Source organism: Haliotis asinina, chromosome 6 (assembly GCF_037392515.1).
Source record: "Haliotis asinina isolate JCU_RB_2024 chromosome 6, JCU_Hal_asi_v2, whole genome shotgun sequence".
Taxonomy (NCBI): domain Eukaryota; kingdom Metazoa; phylum Mollusca; class Gastropoda; order Lepetellida; family Haliotidae; genus Haliotis; species Haliotis asinina.
In genome coordinates this window covers 14,039,636-14,058,031 of record NC_090285.1, presented here as the reverse complement: position 1 = coordinate 14,058,031, position 18,396 = coordinate 14,039,636, and the positions used below count along the sequence as shown (strand labels likewise).

Here is an 18,396-nt window from a genome sequence, read left to right as displayed (position 1 = left end):
GTTGATAGCGGTGGATTACATGTAGGTGTTTGAACAGACAGATTTTTATACTAACTGAAATATTTGTATATTTTGGGCAAACATACACGCGAATGTAAAGATCCAGAGTGAAGCGCTCCTACAATCACTGCGCTACCACCACCGCATACGCGTCGACGTTTGCATAGGCAATATCAGTGAGTGAGTGATTTAGCAATATTTCAGAAACATCAGGGTGCGAGACACCAGGAATGGGCTTCACGCATTATAACAATAACCATAGTCGAACACAGTCCTCAGCGTCAACACTTCATCCACTGGGCTACCCTACCGACCCTTGGCAACATCAGAAAACATCAAGATAGTGTTCTGTGCAAGATTTGTTTGTTAACACTTCTTGCTGTATGTGTAATTCAATATGTTGATAGGTGCAGAGTTTATCTTTATATGCAATAAACCTTTTCCTCCAAATAACACCGAGACGGTGTGTTAGCCTACTGGCCAAAGACTCCACTCGTCACGCCGAAGGCCTGGGCTCGATTCCCCACAATGGAACCAACTACAAAGCTTATGCAGCTTAACTCCAAGAGGATCATACATCAAATTGCTGACAAACACGTGTAAATATCACGCATATGCACAGCTGCGTTTTGGTGTGAAGTTTTAAGACTTTTTAACTGATTTTTATCATAATTTGAACTCATGACAATAATATTTTCAAAGTTACGCATTTATGTTACAAGACCTCATGTGTAAGCAGTACCTGTAAACAGTATGGGATATTTGGCAAAATTTAGCTCAGAACAGTTGCAGGAAGTAAGTAGCTACAGGTCACATAACTAGTGACCACAGAGGTACACTTGACCAGTTTCGATTAACGGGGTGTGAATGGCTCAAGCTTATTATCGCTTTTAAAGGGGTATAATTAATTTATTGTTACATCTCTACAGATGATATTTCTAATCAAAACACAAATCCCTTAATATTCTACTGTTTCAATTCTTGATGACAGCGTAGAAGATATCCTTTCGATGAAACCTTGTTCCAAAGACCACAGAGGGAAATGCCACTGGTGCTAATACTATTCAAAGGTGCAGCGTCATATGAAATTAGCGCTCAGAGTTAGCCTAGGAAATAACGGTACACTCAGGTCATAGCATGTACTTCCTCCTTAATTCCAATGGTGTTTTAAAAAGCATTTGTCCCCGTTTATCACACTAGTGGTTTGTTTATTGCATAGTTGAAGTTGAAGGGACTTGTCTAAATAGTTCGAGTTACCAGACAATCGACACAACGGAACATGCTGAATTAAGAAGGTGTATGCAATGACCTGGTATTTACCTCGAGACGGTCCTTAATTCGACACAGTTAATATTAGCTACAAGATACTTTCATACCATGCGCATTGCTCTCACAAGGGTATTCCCCGTTATTGCACCACGCCTGGTAAGTTAATGTTATCGCCAACAGTCGGCGAGCTTGTCTGATGTGACGTCACCGTGCAGGATTTCCCTTAACCAATCAGAAAGCGGCTAAATCTGGGGCATATCTCTGTCGAGTAAACTGTTCATTATTAAAATGACGAGGGGTGATAAACCCACGGACCTAGTTGAGAGAAATATCCAAATGTCAGTTCATGTAGACAGTGATTAAATGATCGGTTGAACAGTCAATGTGGTTGCTCTACTCGTTTCGCCGTTGGTGATCTAATCTCTATATAATGGGTCACGGTGACAAGCCTAGGTTTAACATATTGCACCACAGCGAGACACAACTCCGCGGCAGCGTATTTAACACTACAGTTTGGAAACCTTTAAACAAATGAATTGAGCTTGCAGCTGTGACCTCCCGCATGTCACCTTGACCCTGGCTATATCATGCAACCAAGCACCAAGGTAAGGCAAATGTACAGGGCACTTTTATGGGAGTATACAGAAATTATTACTCAAGCATGTAAGTGATACGACGAGACGAGTGTGTATTTGGAATTTGTATTTGGTGAGCTAGTGCGAGGGCAATACATAAATTGCACGAGTTTTATGCCAGCCACAGGACACATTTGCTCGAGTGCAATAATTTCTTAATTATCCATTTTATTCATATACATTTATGCAGTAAAACACGGTAAACAAATGTGAGGACCCTTTTCATGATGTCACGTGCAATTGTTTAATGACGTCACTGACAACGAAATACAGAGACAATGGTTGCCTGGCAAAAGTGATATGTACACATAAATATATGACACTAGATATGTATCAAGATATGGGTGATAGATAATTGTACAGACTGGAAGAATGGGTAGATGTGAACGGTAATGTTGTATGTTAATAGGGGTATATATAGTCTGGTTCATAATTATTGAGAATTTTTCTTCTTACTTTGAGCTATCCTAACACCTCAACTGATTCACTGATACTTAAAACTAAGTAATGGTATAAGGGAGGTAACTCATCTTGGCCTACTGAGTATAGTACAATTAGAGTTACCTCCCCTGAATTTGTAGCAGACGTCATTTTCCTCAGCACTGTCAACAATGTCTGCTGAAGATAAAAGAAGGTTGATTTTTGAGTTGTGTAATCAAGGAATTGATGATGTAAATACATTGGCAGAGAGAACAGGAACTCCGCTTTCTACTGCGTATAGGATTAGGAAGAATTTTAAAGAGGGAAAGGATTTTGGCCATCAGAAAGGAGCAGGGAGAACCAGAAAATTGGACTTCTCAGATCGCGTCCGGCTGGGAATTTTAGCGTCTAAAAAGCAAAGGGCAAGCATCTCCAACATCAGGTATGAAATGATAGAAAGGGGATCAACAGTTGTATCAAAATCTACAGTTAGAAGAAATTTGATTGATCTTGGATGGGAGAAAAAGACTGGAATTCCTTCTCCTCTCATGAAACAAGAACATAAAGACAGGCGTGTTGAGTGGTGTTTGGCACATGAAAACTTTGACTGGGAAAATGTGATTTTTACTGATGAAAGCTCAATATGGGTATATCCCAATAACGTGAAAATATGGACAAGGTCTGCGTCAGCACCGTTGTATGGACGACCTAAATACAGCCCAAAGTTTCATGTATGGGGAGGGATATCCTTATTAGGAACGACCCCGCTGTGTGTGTCTGAGGGAAATCTGACAAGTCAACGCTACACTAACATATTAGATAATTTTCTCCTTCCAAGTGCACATGTGTTTTATGGAAATGACTGGATTTTGCAGCAAGATAATGATCCTAAACACACCGCAAAACATGCCAAGCAGTGGTTTCAGGAGAAAAATGTGACTGCATTACCATTTCCTGCATATAGTCCTGACTTAAATCCCATTGCGAACATTTGGGGGATGATGAAGGAATGTGTGAATCAAAAGGGGTGGACAAAAATTGAAGACATGAAGAGAGAAGTGGTCCGATACTGGGACAGCATAACTCACGAGACACTAACCTCTCTGATAGGAAGTATGCCTACCCGTCTTAGACTGTGCCGTGAAGCTCAAGGAGACTTGATAAAATATGAAATTGTTACCTACACAACATGAAAAGGTCAGTTCACTTTCACAATACATTCAATTTTATCTGATTTGTTCTCGTTTAATAATATGAAATGCTTTAGCTATTCTCAATAATTTTGAACCATACTGTAATTGTCCAAGCTGTTGTAAAGGGTAAATATAGATGGCAATGTTGTATGTTAATGGGAGTCTATCACTTTACAGACTGTTGAAAAGGGTAAATATAGATGGCAATATTGTATGCTAATGGGAGTATGTCATTGTACAGATTGTTGCAAAGGGTAAATATAGATGGCAATATTGTGTGTTAAAGGGAGTATATCATTGTACAGACTGTTGTAAAGGGTAAATATAGATGGCAATATTGTGTGTTAATGGGAGGATATCATTGTACAGACTGTTGTAAAGGGTAAATATAGATGGCAATATTGTGTGTTAATGGGAGGATATCATTGTACAGACTGTTGTAAAGGGTAAATATAGATGGCAATATTGTATGTTAATGGGAGTATATCATTGTACAGACTGTTGTAAAGGGTAAATATAGATGGCAATGTTGTGTGTTAATGGGAGTATATCATTGTGCAGACTGATGCAAAAGGTAAATATAGATTCAATATTGTAATGGGATTCAATTAATGGGAGTATATCATTATACAGGCTGTTTTACAAAGGGTAAATATAGATGACAATACTGTATGTTACTGGGAGCAATATTATTGTACAGACTTGTACAAGGGATAAATAAAAGGTATGTTAATTGGAATATATAATTGCACAAAAAAGGATAAATATCGAGGATATCTTAATGTGAGTATAACATTTATTCAGCCTGTATAATTGTACACACTGGTACAAAGTGAAGACACAGGTATTGATGATACGGTAATCTAATTGTGATCAGGGGAAATATCCCAAGACGTCGTGTTTCTATCAGTATTTATAAATTAAGTATTTATGTTTGCTCGTTTTCGAATCAACTAATATGAAAACAACAGGCAACTATAGGAATTCCGTTATTTGAGTGTAGTTTTATGAAAAAACATACACTGGTACGTAGCCCCTAGTTGAAGGCTTTATCAGTTGATACTGTGATGAATACATGCATAAAGTGATGACAGAACATTATTAACCTCCAGTTAGAGCCATGTCCACAGCAGACTGCCTCCAGATGGTCCAAGCTCTTCTTCCTTTGGTCTTACGGGTACGTATATGTACATTTTAATACAAAACCTACAAATTTATTCAGGTTTTTATATCTTGCACGGATACTAGCAGATATTTGTTCATGGTTAATGATTGGCATCGAATCCCAAGTGTGCAGATCGATGATCATGATGTTGATCAATGGATTTTCTGATGAATCGAATCGAATAACAACCTTATAATGAGGGTCCTATTGTCAATAAATGTGATCTGAATTATTGTGTGCAGATCCAGTTCGTCCGGCTTGGTTCGCTGCTCATGCTATCATTCACTCGTAGAGTGACCCAAAAAGTTGATTATTTCGAAAACGAAACTGCATAACCGAACCTTTAACCACTGCGTAGATTTACGTCACTAACTGTCTGAATTGTTTTTCCAGGTTAGTAAAGAAAGCAAACGAAGAGAAACTAACTGAAGACAACATTTGGGACATCAACCCCAGAGATAAGTGTTACAATGTGTGCCCAAGGTTTGAAAGAGAGCTAGCAGCAGGAAGGTTGAAGCAAGACTCCCACAGGTAATGGCGGTGTCTGATGTTATCAAAAATGCATGAACAAAAATTCAGGTCCATGTCTCACATCTTCGATACCTCCTGCTCTAAGTCTGCACCTACTTCGGAATCCATCCCCATAGTTCTTGCAATCTCAAACTTCCTGTCTTTGATGACACTTGGTCGAAGGTACCAATGATAACTCAAGCTACAAAACCAATCTTTTAAATTGGTGTTATATCTAACATCCCGGTGAGTCCCACTACATATGACCAAGTTTTGATCAGTGACTCAAATGCAAAAGAATGTCAGCCAAAATGATCTTTTTGAAGGAAAGCATGTCACAAAGCCCATTTAAGACGGTAGATGGTTTCTGATTTTTGGGTTATACGGATTACCTCTTCTGCTCTTTCCCTTATTAGACATTCGATACCTGAGTCGCATATTGTGGGTGCATGTGTGAGACCTGGTCAGACCTTGACAGATGAATCCACGAAAGAGATTCCGGCGTTTTTTCTTTCCTTATTAAGTTTTGAGAAACATGTATACATAATACAAATGATGAAAGTGAATTTAGTCTAACTTATCACAACGTATATGTCTAGTATGTGTGCATTTATATGTATTATTTTAACGTTTGAAACAAATTGCAGTTTATGTATTAGCCCTTTGTGTAAAGTATTCTTTAAGGACTGGCATTTCAACCTCTTGATATCATATTTTCAAAAGTCAAGCACATGCAGCTGGTGCAGAACTGTTTGGCATTAGTCTATTTGATAAATGAAAAATCTTAGTCTGACTAGAGCCGTTTCATTTTCAGATGTGATAATTACGCATCGAACAGTATCCGATCAACACCAGCACCTAACATTTCCAGCGAGACTATCAGACATAGGGGAAAGAGAAAGACTTCACTTCCTGGGACGAAATTATCAGCCCACAATGCTCACAACGAGAAGGATTTTTATGACTCACATGAAACGCCCTCGGGGAAGAAAGTAGATCCTGTTGACTCAAGGGAGAGTATCGCATGCTCATCTCTGAAGGTGGCCATACTGAAAACCTTCTGGAAACAGTTTGTCTTTGCGATGGGGCTGAGGTTACTACAGTATTGCACATTCTGGATCACAAACCCGCATTTCATGGTGTAAGTAATTAGTAGCACAGGGGACCGAAAAGTGTGGTGATTATTTGTTCTTTTAAACACCTTGCCAACTTTGCCCAAACATATAAGTAAATAATCTATTTTCAAATGGAGTCAAATGTAACATATGTCATATTTGTGATTACGCTTTCTTAGTAAAGTTCAAGTTGTAATACTTTGAGCGTCGAGTCTGGGATTCGAAAACACATTCCCAGAGGAATAGTCAGCGCACAACGTCAGTGATCTCACCCACTCTGCTACCGTGACATTTACCAAAACTGGAAGTCTGGCTGTGTTGTCTTGGACCCCCAAAATGCTCCAAAGGTTCCAAAGACTTTTGTCACTTTTCACTTGTGTCTTTCTACATGTGTTCAAAACTAGTTTATCAAATTGAAATCTAACTGTAGAGGTGTAGCTTGGCAACAGAATTTGATAATTTATATAATTCGCATTAACTACGATAATCGTTGACGCATGACTGCGACATGGTGGTTCTAATGTGCAGCAGACAGGCGTGAATACAGACGAGTTCGAATTTCAGTCGAAATGATTACGCACTTACATTTTCGAATTATATTAGAACTAGATGTATCTGCATAGCCTTTGAGAAGAGTTACCTTTGTGAATAGAGTAATAATTGAATGATAGTGACTGAGTTTTGTTTTACGACGCACCCATCAGTATTCCATCGACAGTTTGCACAAAATCGAGGACCAGACAATCCAGTGATCAACAACATGAGCATCGAACTACACAGATGTGTCAGCTAAATCAGCGACCCTCACCATCCCGTTACCTGCCTCTCATGGCAAGCATGGGTCACTGAAGATCAATTCTAACCTGGACCTTCTCGGGTCAGTTGAATTATACGCTATTGAAGAGAGCTGTGTTTGCAAAGTGACATTCATTTTTCAGATTTCTCATGGACGTTGCAGACGACCCTTCTTCTAGTGTATGGACGGGGGCTCTTCTCTCTTTTGCGCTTCTAGTACTTCTTGTGACAGGGGGTCTCCTTTTTGAACATGCATTCTTCCATAATGAAAGTCTGCAACTGCATCTTCGTTCATCATTAATGACATCGGTATTCAAGAAGGTAACAAATATTTAGCCTTATTGTGACCAAGCTCTATCGTTTATGAAAGGTCTTCTTCTCTAACATACCTTATTCAATAATGAAGCTCCGGAACTGCATCTTCGTTTACCACTAATGACATCAGCATTTAGAAAGGTAACGGAAATTTAGCCCGATTGTCACCAGGCTGTTCGTTTATGCATGTCTTCTCTAAAATACCTTATTCAATAATGAAGCTCCGGAACTGCATCTTCGTTTACCACTAATGACATCAGCATTTAGAAAGGTAACGGAAATTTAGCCCGATTGTCACCAGGCTGTTCGTTTATGCATGTCTTCTCTAAAATACCTTATTCAATAATGAAGCTCCGGAACTGCATCTTCGTTTACCACTAATGACATCAGCATTTAGAAAGGTAACGGAAATTTAGCCCGATTGTCACCAGGCTGTTCGTTTATGCATGTCTTCTCTAAAATACCTTATTCAATAATGAAGCTCCGGAACTGCATCTTCGTTTACCACTAATGACATCAGCATTTAGAAAGGTAACGGAAATTTAGCCCGATTGTCACCAGGCTGTTCGTTTATGCATGTCTTCTCTAAAATACCTTATTCAATAATGGAGCTCTGGAAGAGTATCTTTGCATTTAAAAACAAAAAACGTTCTCTATGTTGGCGACTATCTGCCTTACGTTCACTCTGGCACTCTAGAAACTTAAGATAATTATGATCCTTGGTCTGAATCCCGCCTGACCTGGGGTATGGTTTATCAGCACCACACTCGTAGTTGTATGGGGAAGGATTACACTATATGGATGAACAACTTCTTTATTGTTCATCTAGTGTCATTTTCCCTTACTACTATAACTTCCAAATGCTTCTCAAAGAAGTTCTCGTTTTTGTATAGTTTACCAAAGCTTAAAACTGTAAGAACTATATTACTTCACATCACTGGAATGCTCTTTAAATCGACTTTTAAATTAGCTCTCTATTTAACATTAACCAGAATAAACATACATTACTGCCACACAAGTCCTACATGCTGCTGTTCTTCCACAGGCAATGAATCTCCACTGGAGGTCCAGGAAGAAATACTCCATGGGCACAATGACCAACTATATGTCCAGCGATACAGAAACCATCGCCTACCATCTCACCCATCTCACAGAGGTGATATTCACCCCGCTCCATTTCATTGTCGTCTTTTACCAGCTGTTCCACATCCTTGGTCCATCTGCAGGATTTGGTCTCATCGTCATTTTGCTGATAATGCCCATCAATACCTACGTAGCTGTAAGGATGCAATCTCTGATCGATGAGAACGCTAAACACAAGGATGAAAAGATGAAACTTCTCAATGAGGTCCTCACAGGAATGAAGGTATTCCAAAAGTAAACGATACAGATAATTATCTAAAATGTTTTTGGAGGAAAGGAAGGCTTGATTGCAAAAGAAGTGGCTCGGTTGCAAACTCATTATTCCTGATTCCCCTTGTTATAGTCAGAGTTCGTGGAGAGAGAGACATATATGGCCATACTGGAATGCCAACCAGAGGAATGAATTATGCTCTTGCAAATGCATTCAATATTAATTCGCTTTACTGAAGATATGTGGCATAATAACATTCAAATGTTAGTCATTTCCTTGACAAATGCTACAACTGCATCCTTGTTAGGTAGGTGACCCCGAAGTTCTTACTAACCGTCCAGTCCTAAGATTAGTATACGCAAGTGGATACATATACAAAATGTAAGGATCCTCTGGGACACTAGGACAGATTAAGTGCCCAGTACCTCGGGAGTTTCGAAATCGTGACAATGACGGGGACGTCAGTTCAGTAAAAGTCTAATATCTTTCTAAATAGGCATTATATTCGTTTCATTGGCAATAACTGGGATTTCAGGGCAAAATAGGTCCCTCAAGAGTTTCTAAATAGGTGACAGGTAGGGGTATGTCAGAGCAGAACAAGCCCCCAGTGCCTCATGATTTCCAAAATGGCGATCAAAGATTGGGCATCAGCATCTGTCAGTTGATGGACTGCATACGATTTTGCTTTTAGAAATTGAACTCCCTCGATCGTTTACAAGCCGCCATGATGAAACAGGAATGCTGCACCTGTGCAAGGACATTATCTTTCAGTTAATGTGACAGTTTACATGCTAGTATTTCTGTAGCAGTCATGTGACATATTTGGAAACAAACGTCTTTCTCTTTAGGTATTGAAGCTTTATGCTTGGGAGAAGTGCTTTGGAGACAAGATCCATGCTGCCAGAGAAAAGGAGTTGGAGTGCCTGAAGCAGCTGTTCTCTATTAGGGCATTCAGCATCTTCAGCTGGAACGCTGCACCTTTTGTGGTACGTTAACACATTGACTAGATCATTACCAGCTCCATCTTGCAGAAATATCGGTAACACCGGAGACTTTACTTTTCAGAGAGTCCACAAGGCCGTTTATTTTCACATATACATGTTACATGAGTACTTGTTGGTAGACCGACCTCAAAGAAGCAATAATTAATTATTATGTCGGTTTCGAGAACCGGAAACTAAACAGTTCCGCACATAGTGTCGTTCGGTTGAAAATACCTGTGGTCATATTCAGTATAAGTCTTGTCTTCATTTAATACACGAAACGCCTTAATTATGCAAAAAATATGATACGTTTAAAATAGTTTAAGGATGTACATTTAACAGTCACAAAAAAATCTTACGCAAAATCATCCAATCACAGCTTTCTGCACTGTTACACGGCCCTGTCTGTGACTGTAGAAATGTAGGATATGCAATCCAAACTGTAACGTTTGAGCCATTCTACGACTTTCTTGAAAAGCATTGTGTATCCAAAGCTTTTGATTACGTGAACCGTGTCAATTGACATTTGTTCGAGTGGTTCAGAAAGTATGTGGTCCAGACGACCAGTGCTCGAACTCTTGCGAAATCATCGGTGGCTGAGTGGGCTAGAGTTTGTTTACTGACGGTTGGGTGATTCTTGTACAGAGTGTGAGATTCAGCCCAAAGTATTACGATGTGTACATTAACACGAAACCAAAATACAAAAATAACACATGTCAAATACAATTTTAACCAAATGTGACATCGAATCCTTGAAGGGCATTTAGAAATTGTGAATGTGTAAAACATTAAGAATGGATAAAACGATTTGGAGGAATTGATTGATTTCTTGCACTTCAAATGAATTCTCGTATCAACCTGTTAATCGCACCTTAATTTTATATCACATGTTCGTACTATTGTTAATCTCCATTCCTGAAGACAGACAACAACTTTGTTGAACACAAAATAAGAAAAACGCCTTCAGAAACCGTGGACCAAATGTCCTCCCTCGAGGTTTAACCTGAATTTCAGAAACAATGGTCCAAACACTTATTTCCTGCAGACAAGTTTTAATTCCTTACGATCTTTTTTCCTTGTCTAGATATCCGTAGTGATGTTCTGTGGATTTTTCTACCTGAACGGAGATAGTATTTTGACCGCTAAATCAGCCTTTGCCATTGTGTCTTTGTTGAATCTACTCCGATATGCCATTAATCAAACTCCTGAAGTTGTCTTCGATCTCATTAAGGTAAGCCTTTTGGATAACATTTAGAGCAATATACATATAGGGGAAAATGTATGACTGTCAACTTCTTTATCATACACTTTCAAGTATGCTTGCTGGAAGCAAATGCATATATACTGAACATCAAAAGAAACGCAACAAATAGAAAAGATGAACATGAACGCTTATAAGATTTCATTCTTTTTGAAATATTGCCTTTTGCTGTTCGGTATATATCTACATTGCAACATACGTTTTGGTGCGTTTAATTAATACAGCTGTCAGGGAAGGGTTGGGCTCAGTGACGACACGCATTCACGATCGTTGTTTTCTGTGTAATTACTATATTAACACGATGATAATATATGAAATTTGAATTGAAAGGGTGCGATATTCTGTGGTGTGTAAGAAACAAATGACTATGCTCGTGGAAGTCATTGATGCAAAAGGTATAATAAATGCAATAATCATGTTTGTCAGTAACAGACGGCGTCATTCACATTATTATTTCAACAGGTATCACTGATTGTCAATTCATGCTAGAATGTGAGGTATAACTCAGTGTTTATTCATATTTTTGGGGGTGTTGCACCAAATGAAGAAGATGACAATTTTCAGTGGCTTATAGCACTTGGTGTGATGAACTATAAGCAGAGCACTGGGGATATAAAAAATCCAATTATCAAAATGAATAGCTTCAGTCACATGCTTGATAACGGTGTTAGCAGGTACCCTTAAACGTCGAGTGACTGAGTGAGTGAGTCAAGTTTTTCGCCGCACTCAGCAATATTACAGCTATATGGTGGCGGTCTGTAATATATAATCGAGTCTGGACCAGACAATCCAGTGATCAACAGCATGACCATAGATCTGTGCACCTGGGAACCGACGTGTGTCAACCAAGTCAGCGAGCCTGACCATCGGATCCCGTTAGTCGCCTCGTACGACAAGCATAGTCGCCTTTAATGGCAAGCATGGGTTGTTGAAGATGACGTGTGTATATTCCCAACTTCCCAACACAACCATGATACCCACAGCGGCAATAATGTATGGGTTTTGCTCTGTTACAAGCAACACGAGAAGTAACAGTTAGATGATGGACAACGAAATCTTAGCATCCGTTCATTATCTCTTTATCAGTTTGGTAAATGGAACTCAATAACTCACGTTTCAATAGTACTACGGCGCCATGAAAATGTTTCTTAGACATGTAGTATCATAGGGAAAAGAAGGCGATTTTTTTTGTTTGAAACGTATTTCAGGCTGACGTCAGCATCAAGAGACTCCAGGAGTTTTTCAGGGAAGACGAATTTGGTGCCAACATCGATCAGTGTGATAATACAAATGGTAAATTCACGTACATCTTCACCAAAATACGTTTGTCATCCTTACGAAAAATCAAGCTATGAAGGAAGGAAGTTCTCTAATACAATATGTAACTATAATTATCAGTAACAGCAAACCAAACGCCATCTTATCGAGAATTACTTAAACGTTTATATTCGGAATATTATTTTTACATTAAATAAGTTATTTCTACCTAAAGTAACACACAGTGTGCTTGATGTATACCCGTTGAAGCATTGACATCAGTCCCTTGGGTTTCTTTGTTTGTTTGTTTGGTGTTAAACTCCACATTCAGCAATATTCACTTTTATGGCGGAGGTCTGTAATGGATGCAGTCTGAAAATCCAGTGATTAACATCATGAGCATAGATCTACGTAACTGGGATATGGTGGCGTGTCAACCAAGTGAAAGAAAACGAACACTCGATCATATTCGTCGCGTCTGGAGAATATTTATATTCTAAGGAGGTCATAACGTATGTACAATGTGCGTTTTGCAGGTGTGGCAATAGAAATGAAGAATGCGTCCTTCTCTTGGGACGACAACAACCATCCAGTTCTCAGCAAGTGAGTTCCCCCATCCCGCCCTCTATCTGTGGTTGGTTGATTGTTGTTTGACACCGCACTCTGCAGCATTCCCGCTGTATGGCGGCGGTCTGTAAATATTCGAGTCTGGACCAGACAATTAAATGGTCAACAGCATGAGCACCGATCTACGCAGTTTGGAAAAGATGATATGTGTCTACCCAGTCAGCGAGCCTGATCAGCCGTTAGTCGCCACATGCAACAAATACGGGTTACTGAAGACCAATTCTAACTCGGATCTTAACGGGTATAACCCCAAATGAAATTAAGCTTAAGACAGAAGTATTCTGTACCTATGCTTCTGTATTATTTGAATGACCTACGATCAAATCATATTGATGCATTTCACATTAGCGTTTGTTTGTACTGGACTGATATGATTCTTCCAATCTTCCAAAACGAGTCGTAAATCTATCCTAAACTAAAGGCTGATCATATTAAATCATATTAAATCATATTGATGCATTTCACATTAGTGTTTGTTTGTACGGGACTGATATGATTCTTCCAATCTTCCAAAACGAATCGTAAATCTATCCTAAACTAAAGGCTGATCTGCTTTAGATTGAATATTTTACAGGAAACTTGTACTGTTAATGAACAATATATTTTCGTCATAAAAGTCCGGGAACATTTTTTTACGATAATGGTCAAGTGCTTTATGCAGACTGGACTTTTCATTACCACAAAACCTAATAAATCCTTCTTAGGATGTTTTCAGTGATGAAATACTGACCAGTGGTCTATCTTTTCAGTATCAACCTCAGCATACACGAGAACAGATTAGTTGCCGTGGTAGGTCACGTCGGCAGTGGTAAGACGTCCCTGCTCGCTGCTGTTCTTGGGGAGGTTGAAAAGGTACAGGGTCAAATTGGAGTGCAGGTAAGTCAGCAGACATCTATTTCCGTTATTCTTTTAAAGGGGCGTTGAGGTAGTCACGTGGATAAAGTGTTGCACATCCTATCTCGATCCCCCCCAACACAATATGAAAAGTCAATTTCTGGTGTTCAGTCGTGACACTGCTGCAATATTGCTAAAAGCGGCGTAAAAGTCACCCACTCACTCTTTATTCTTATAGAGTCAACTGAATTAATTTTCAAAGTAAATTCCATCTCTAAACATAGTTCATTGTCTGCGGGGGAACTATTGACTAGCAGAATACTTCTCAACTTGTTACAGATCTTATCTCGATTCCCTATTTAGGTAGTAAGTGAGTGAGTTTAGTTTTTCGCCGCTCTTAGCAATATTCCAGCAATATCACGGCGGGGGACAGCAGAAAATGGGCTTCACACATTGAACCCATGTGGGGAAATCGAACCCGGGACGAGTGAATGCTTTAACCACTAGGCTAGCCCTCTATTTAGGTAGAATATGTGAGGTTGGTTTGTGGTGAAATGACCTGGTCGTAAGCAAGCACTAGTATAGATTGATGGTGTGGTCAGACCTTGTAACTTGCCTCATTAACGTTCATCGTTCCGCATGTTATGGCTTTCAATGTCTTGACTTGATTGGATAAAAGTGACTGTGCTAGGGCGGACTCATCTCAACTGAATTGCTAAGATCTATTGAAAGACTCACTTACATGCATTGCAGGGCCGTGTGGGTTATGTTCCACAACAAGCATGGATACAGAACGACACCTTGAGGAACAACATCTTGTTTGGCAAGCCACTGGACAAGGATCTATACGAGAGGGTCATCAATGCTTGTGCGCTGCAGCCTGATATAGACATTCTGCCTGATGGAGACTTGACGATGATCGGAGAGAGGGTCAGTTCACATTTGATATGGCATATGGGATGGATGTGAGAGCAAAACGTAACAGACTACTTGTAATTCTGAGGCTTCCAAAGCCGACGTTGGCTGGGGTGAAACAAACAATCTACACAGGTTAAATACTGCTGTAATGTGAGAGGTGATATGCATGTTAGTCTAATTACCTTCTAGAAGATTCTTCTCAAAAGATGTATTGGGCTCACAGTTGTTGAAACTTGCAGATGTAGCATAGCGATGATCAGAACAAAATAGCTTAATAACGCCACATATTTCTCTCGGCATTAGGGAATCAACTTGAGTGGAGGTCAGAAACAGAGGTTGTCGTTAGCTAGAGCTGTCTACGATGATGCAGACATATACCTCCTGGACGACCCTCTCAGTGGCGTGGACAGTCACGTAGGCAGACACATTTTTGACAAAGTCATAGGCTCCAAAGGCATGTTAAAGGACAAGGTAGGTTCTTTAGAGGATCTTGTAATGATAATATTTATGCTAATGATGGTTATTGACATTAAACATCACTGAACCGAAAAGAATATAGCGAAAACAGTTATCCCTACCATATATTGAATGACTCACAGGAGGTTATGCATCGAAATGGATAGGGCCTGTAAGTCCCGAGAGACGCTAAGCTGATTCCCGTCTCCCTTTGCGAGACGGGGCCCAGCTTACTTCCGGTACAAGATTTCCGTTGCTATGCGTATATTCAAGGACGAGTTCTGGCTCCAAATTGCGCGACCGCCACAGATACGACTTTGCTAGACCTGAACAAGTGTACAACTATGACTGGCTGTCACAGATGTTGACAGTCGTAATAGTTGCCTAATTTTGGGATGGTTAGATCGGAAATTATTCCTGTAAGTAGGATCGGTTCATTACTGTCAACTGAATCATGGAACTATTCAGTCACCAGATGAAGGGGTAAGAACAGTAAGCGTCGTGGCCCATCACAATAAAGAAGTTGTCATCTATTAAACTCTTGCCTTTATGTGTATCACTTCTAAATATCCTTCAAGGGTTCTTTTTGAAAAGGTTTGAAACACAGGCGCCCACCGCGGGTCCGAAAGATCGATAAACTAAGTCCGGTTTACTATCCAACCCCCTTACTACATAAACTATAAAGGTGCATCACCAAATCACGGCGACGTGATCAAAAAACAGGACAATTTCGCACTCTGCATTGAATACCATGACATGTGTGAACCAAGTCAGCGAGCCCGACCAACCGAACTTGTTTGTCGCCTCTAAATTGTAGGTTGGTGGAGGATCAGTTTAAACCAGAATCTTTACCGGCATTTTCGATGATGTGATCCCGTCGATCACACTGATATCTGGTGTCATTTATGCCATAACGGACGTCTTAGCAATTTTACTCGGGGTTGGACGTTGTAAAAAGGTGTCAAGCTGATCTCAGCGATGCCCAGTTAGATACTGACTGACCAGGATATTCAGAAACGGGGATTGATATTGTTTTGCTGGCTTACTGAAAAAGGAATCGGGATTTGGACCTACGATCTAGCACACCCAAGGGAGACTAGTCTACGTTGTGAACGCCATAGACCAGTAAGCTACCCTCACCCTCATGATCTACTTTCGTTATTAGAACTATATACACACATCAGACGGTGATTGACCTGCATGAAATATGTTATACGTCATTTGAACCAATACTTACAATGTGACCCGTGAAGGTCCAGGGTAGAATAGGTCTTCAGCAACCCATGCTTGCCATATAATGCGACTATGCTTGTCGTGAGAGACGACTAACGGGATCAGGTGGTCAGACTCGATGACTTGGTTGACACATGTCATCGGTTCTCAATTGCGCAGATCGATGTTCAAGCTGTTGATCACTGGATTGACTGGTCCAGACTCGATTACTTACAGACCGCCACCATATAGCTGGCATATTGCTGAGTGCGGCGTAAATCTAAACTCACTCACTCACTTGAGGTGTGTACAATAACCTCAGTCGTTGTATTCACAGCAAGGTTTTGTTTACGCAGACACGAATCTTGGTAACGCACAACGTCCGATATCTACCTGACGTTGAAAACGTCATCGTCCTGGCGGAGGGTACCGTGGCACAGACGGGAATCTTCCATGATCTTCTCAGAAGCGAAGGGGCGTTTACCCAGGTTCTCAAGTCATATCTCACAGAGTACGAAGAGAGTAGAGAGGATATCGGAGGTACTGTGCCATTGGTGGCAAAGTATAATTTTAAAACTACAATAAAATTCCGATGAGTCAAATAGCTAGGGACCAAGTAATAAAATCGACATTTCATTTTGAAAGAGAGCAGTGCAGTGGAAACCGAATAGTCTGTTATTATACTGGACACAATAACTTAGGGACATGGTATTTTTATGACTGATATTTCATCAGTATATCAATGAATATATACATCATTATTCATATTATTTGTATTATTATTGTCTTATTGTTTTCAAAATTTACAATATCCCTAACTATTTTATTTATCGAGCATAGAGCAAGACCTGCGTCAGTTTAACGTCGTAATATGTAGACAACATATATGTGACTCAAGCCAAGACTTTGAAATGTTACACGGCAGAGGAACCTGAATAGTATGTTTGTAGAACATGACTTGGTTCATTTAAACATCGTAATATATGGACAACGTAAACGTGACACGAAACAATGTATATCATTGAATGTTCTTCTTTGATAGATCTTGAAAATGACCATGATTTAAAGAGTACACTGAAGAGGTTGGAAAGGTATGTATGTATGTATGTTATGTATGTATGTGTGTGTGCGTGCGTGCGTGTGCGCGTGTGGGTGTATGTGAGTATAATTATGTAAAATAATACTTTACTGGGCGTTGCCTGTGATCACTGATTCTTGAAGTGTATTGCGTAATAACGATGGGAAAGTAACGCAGAGTGTTTAACTGTGGCTCACTTCCTGCATCACGATCTTATTATGCTTGCAAATACGTTTTGATGATGAAGTCGTTGCTTTCTATACAACAATTGTGTCATGGTGGCTTTGCATTGTTACATATAAATCATTTAAATATGCAGTAAATGTATTTGATTTAATTACTAAAACCATGTACGTTCAGTGAGGACCACTCACCTGGGCCATCAGCTGGATATGAAAGCCAGACATCGAGAACTTCCAGACAGTCTTCCATACGTCTGTCTACCTCAGAGGACACTCACAATGCTACTGGTGCTACAACTGATGAGGAGGAGACGAGAGACATTAGCGGGAAAGTATGCAGCAATTACACATTACACATTAAGTCTTCTATACCTTTCAAAAAGTAGGGGATCTCCCATTTTGCGAGCATACCACTAGCCAATTTCAGTGTATATGAGATTGAGGGGCTTCATTGTTATAGCCGAAGAGATTGGTCAGTATCAGTCCTTTATCCTCTTTAGTTATGTCTGCTATGATATAGAGCCGAAGAAGAAGAAGAAGAAGAAGAAGAAGAAGAAGAAGAAGAAGAAGAAGAAGCAGTTTAAGATATGAATATGTTTGAGCACTATAATGTTATATAAGGCAATTATATAGCACAGTGTCAGATACAGTGTGAGATATGAATATATTTGAGCACTATAATGTTATATAAGGCAATTATATAGCACAGTGTCAGATACAGTGTGAGATATGAATATATTTGAGCACTATAATGTTATATAAGGCAATTATATAGTACAGTGCCAGATGCAGTTTAATATAATATAAAAATGTTTGA

The 18,396-nt window shown here is 39.6% G+C and overlaps 1 protein-coding gene across 3 annotated transcripts in view; it reads left to right on the top strand.

Annotated features, from left to right (window-relative positions):
* Positions 1-1,603: 1,603 nt before the first annotated feature.
* The window catches only part of LOC137287093 (multidrug resistance-associated protein 1-like), a 46,502-nt gene continuing 29,709 nt past the window's right edge, over positions 1,604-18,396 (top strand). Inside the window, exons 1-16 of one of the 3 annotated variants that reach the window (XM_067819223.1) lie at positions 1,604-1,874; positions 4,630-4,694; positions 5,076-5,213; positions 6,007-6,333; positions 7,246-7,423; positions 8,463-8,783; positions 9,620-9,757; positions 10,839-10,985; positions 12,224-12,308; positions 12,809-12,875; positions 13,649-13,775; positions 14,487-14,663; positions 14,955-15,122; positions 16,676-16,859; positions 17,362-17,410; positions 17,758-17,911. In XM_067819223.1, coding sequence (XP_067675324.1) covers positions 1,857-1,874; positions 4,630-4,694; positions 5,076-5,213; positions 6,007-6,333; positions 7,246-7,423; positions 8,463-8,783; positions 9,620-9,757; positions 10,839-10,985; positions 12,224-12,308; positions 12,809-12,875; positions 13,649-13,775; positions 14,487-14,663; positions 14,955-15,122; positions 16,676-16,859; positions 17,362-17,410; positions 17,758-17,911 — 2,343 coding nt within the window. In that variant the 5' untranslated portion in view covers positions 1,604-1,856. The remainder of the gene's footprint in view (positions 1,875-4,629; positions 4,695-5,075; positions 5,214-6,006; positions 6,334-7,245; positions 7,424-8,462; positions 8,784-9,619; positions 9,758-10,838; positions 10,986-12,223; positions 12,309-12,808; positions 12,876-13,648; positions 13,776-14,486; positions 14,664-14,954; positions 15,123-16,675; positions 16,860-17,361; positions 17,411-17,757; positions 17,912-18,396) is intronic. The other 2 variants (XM_067819225.1, XM_067819224.1) reach the window with 2 other exon arrangements.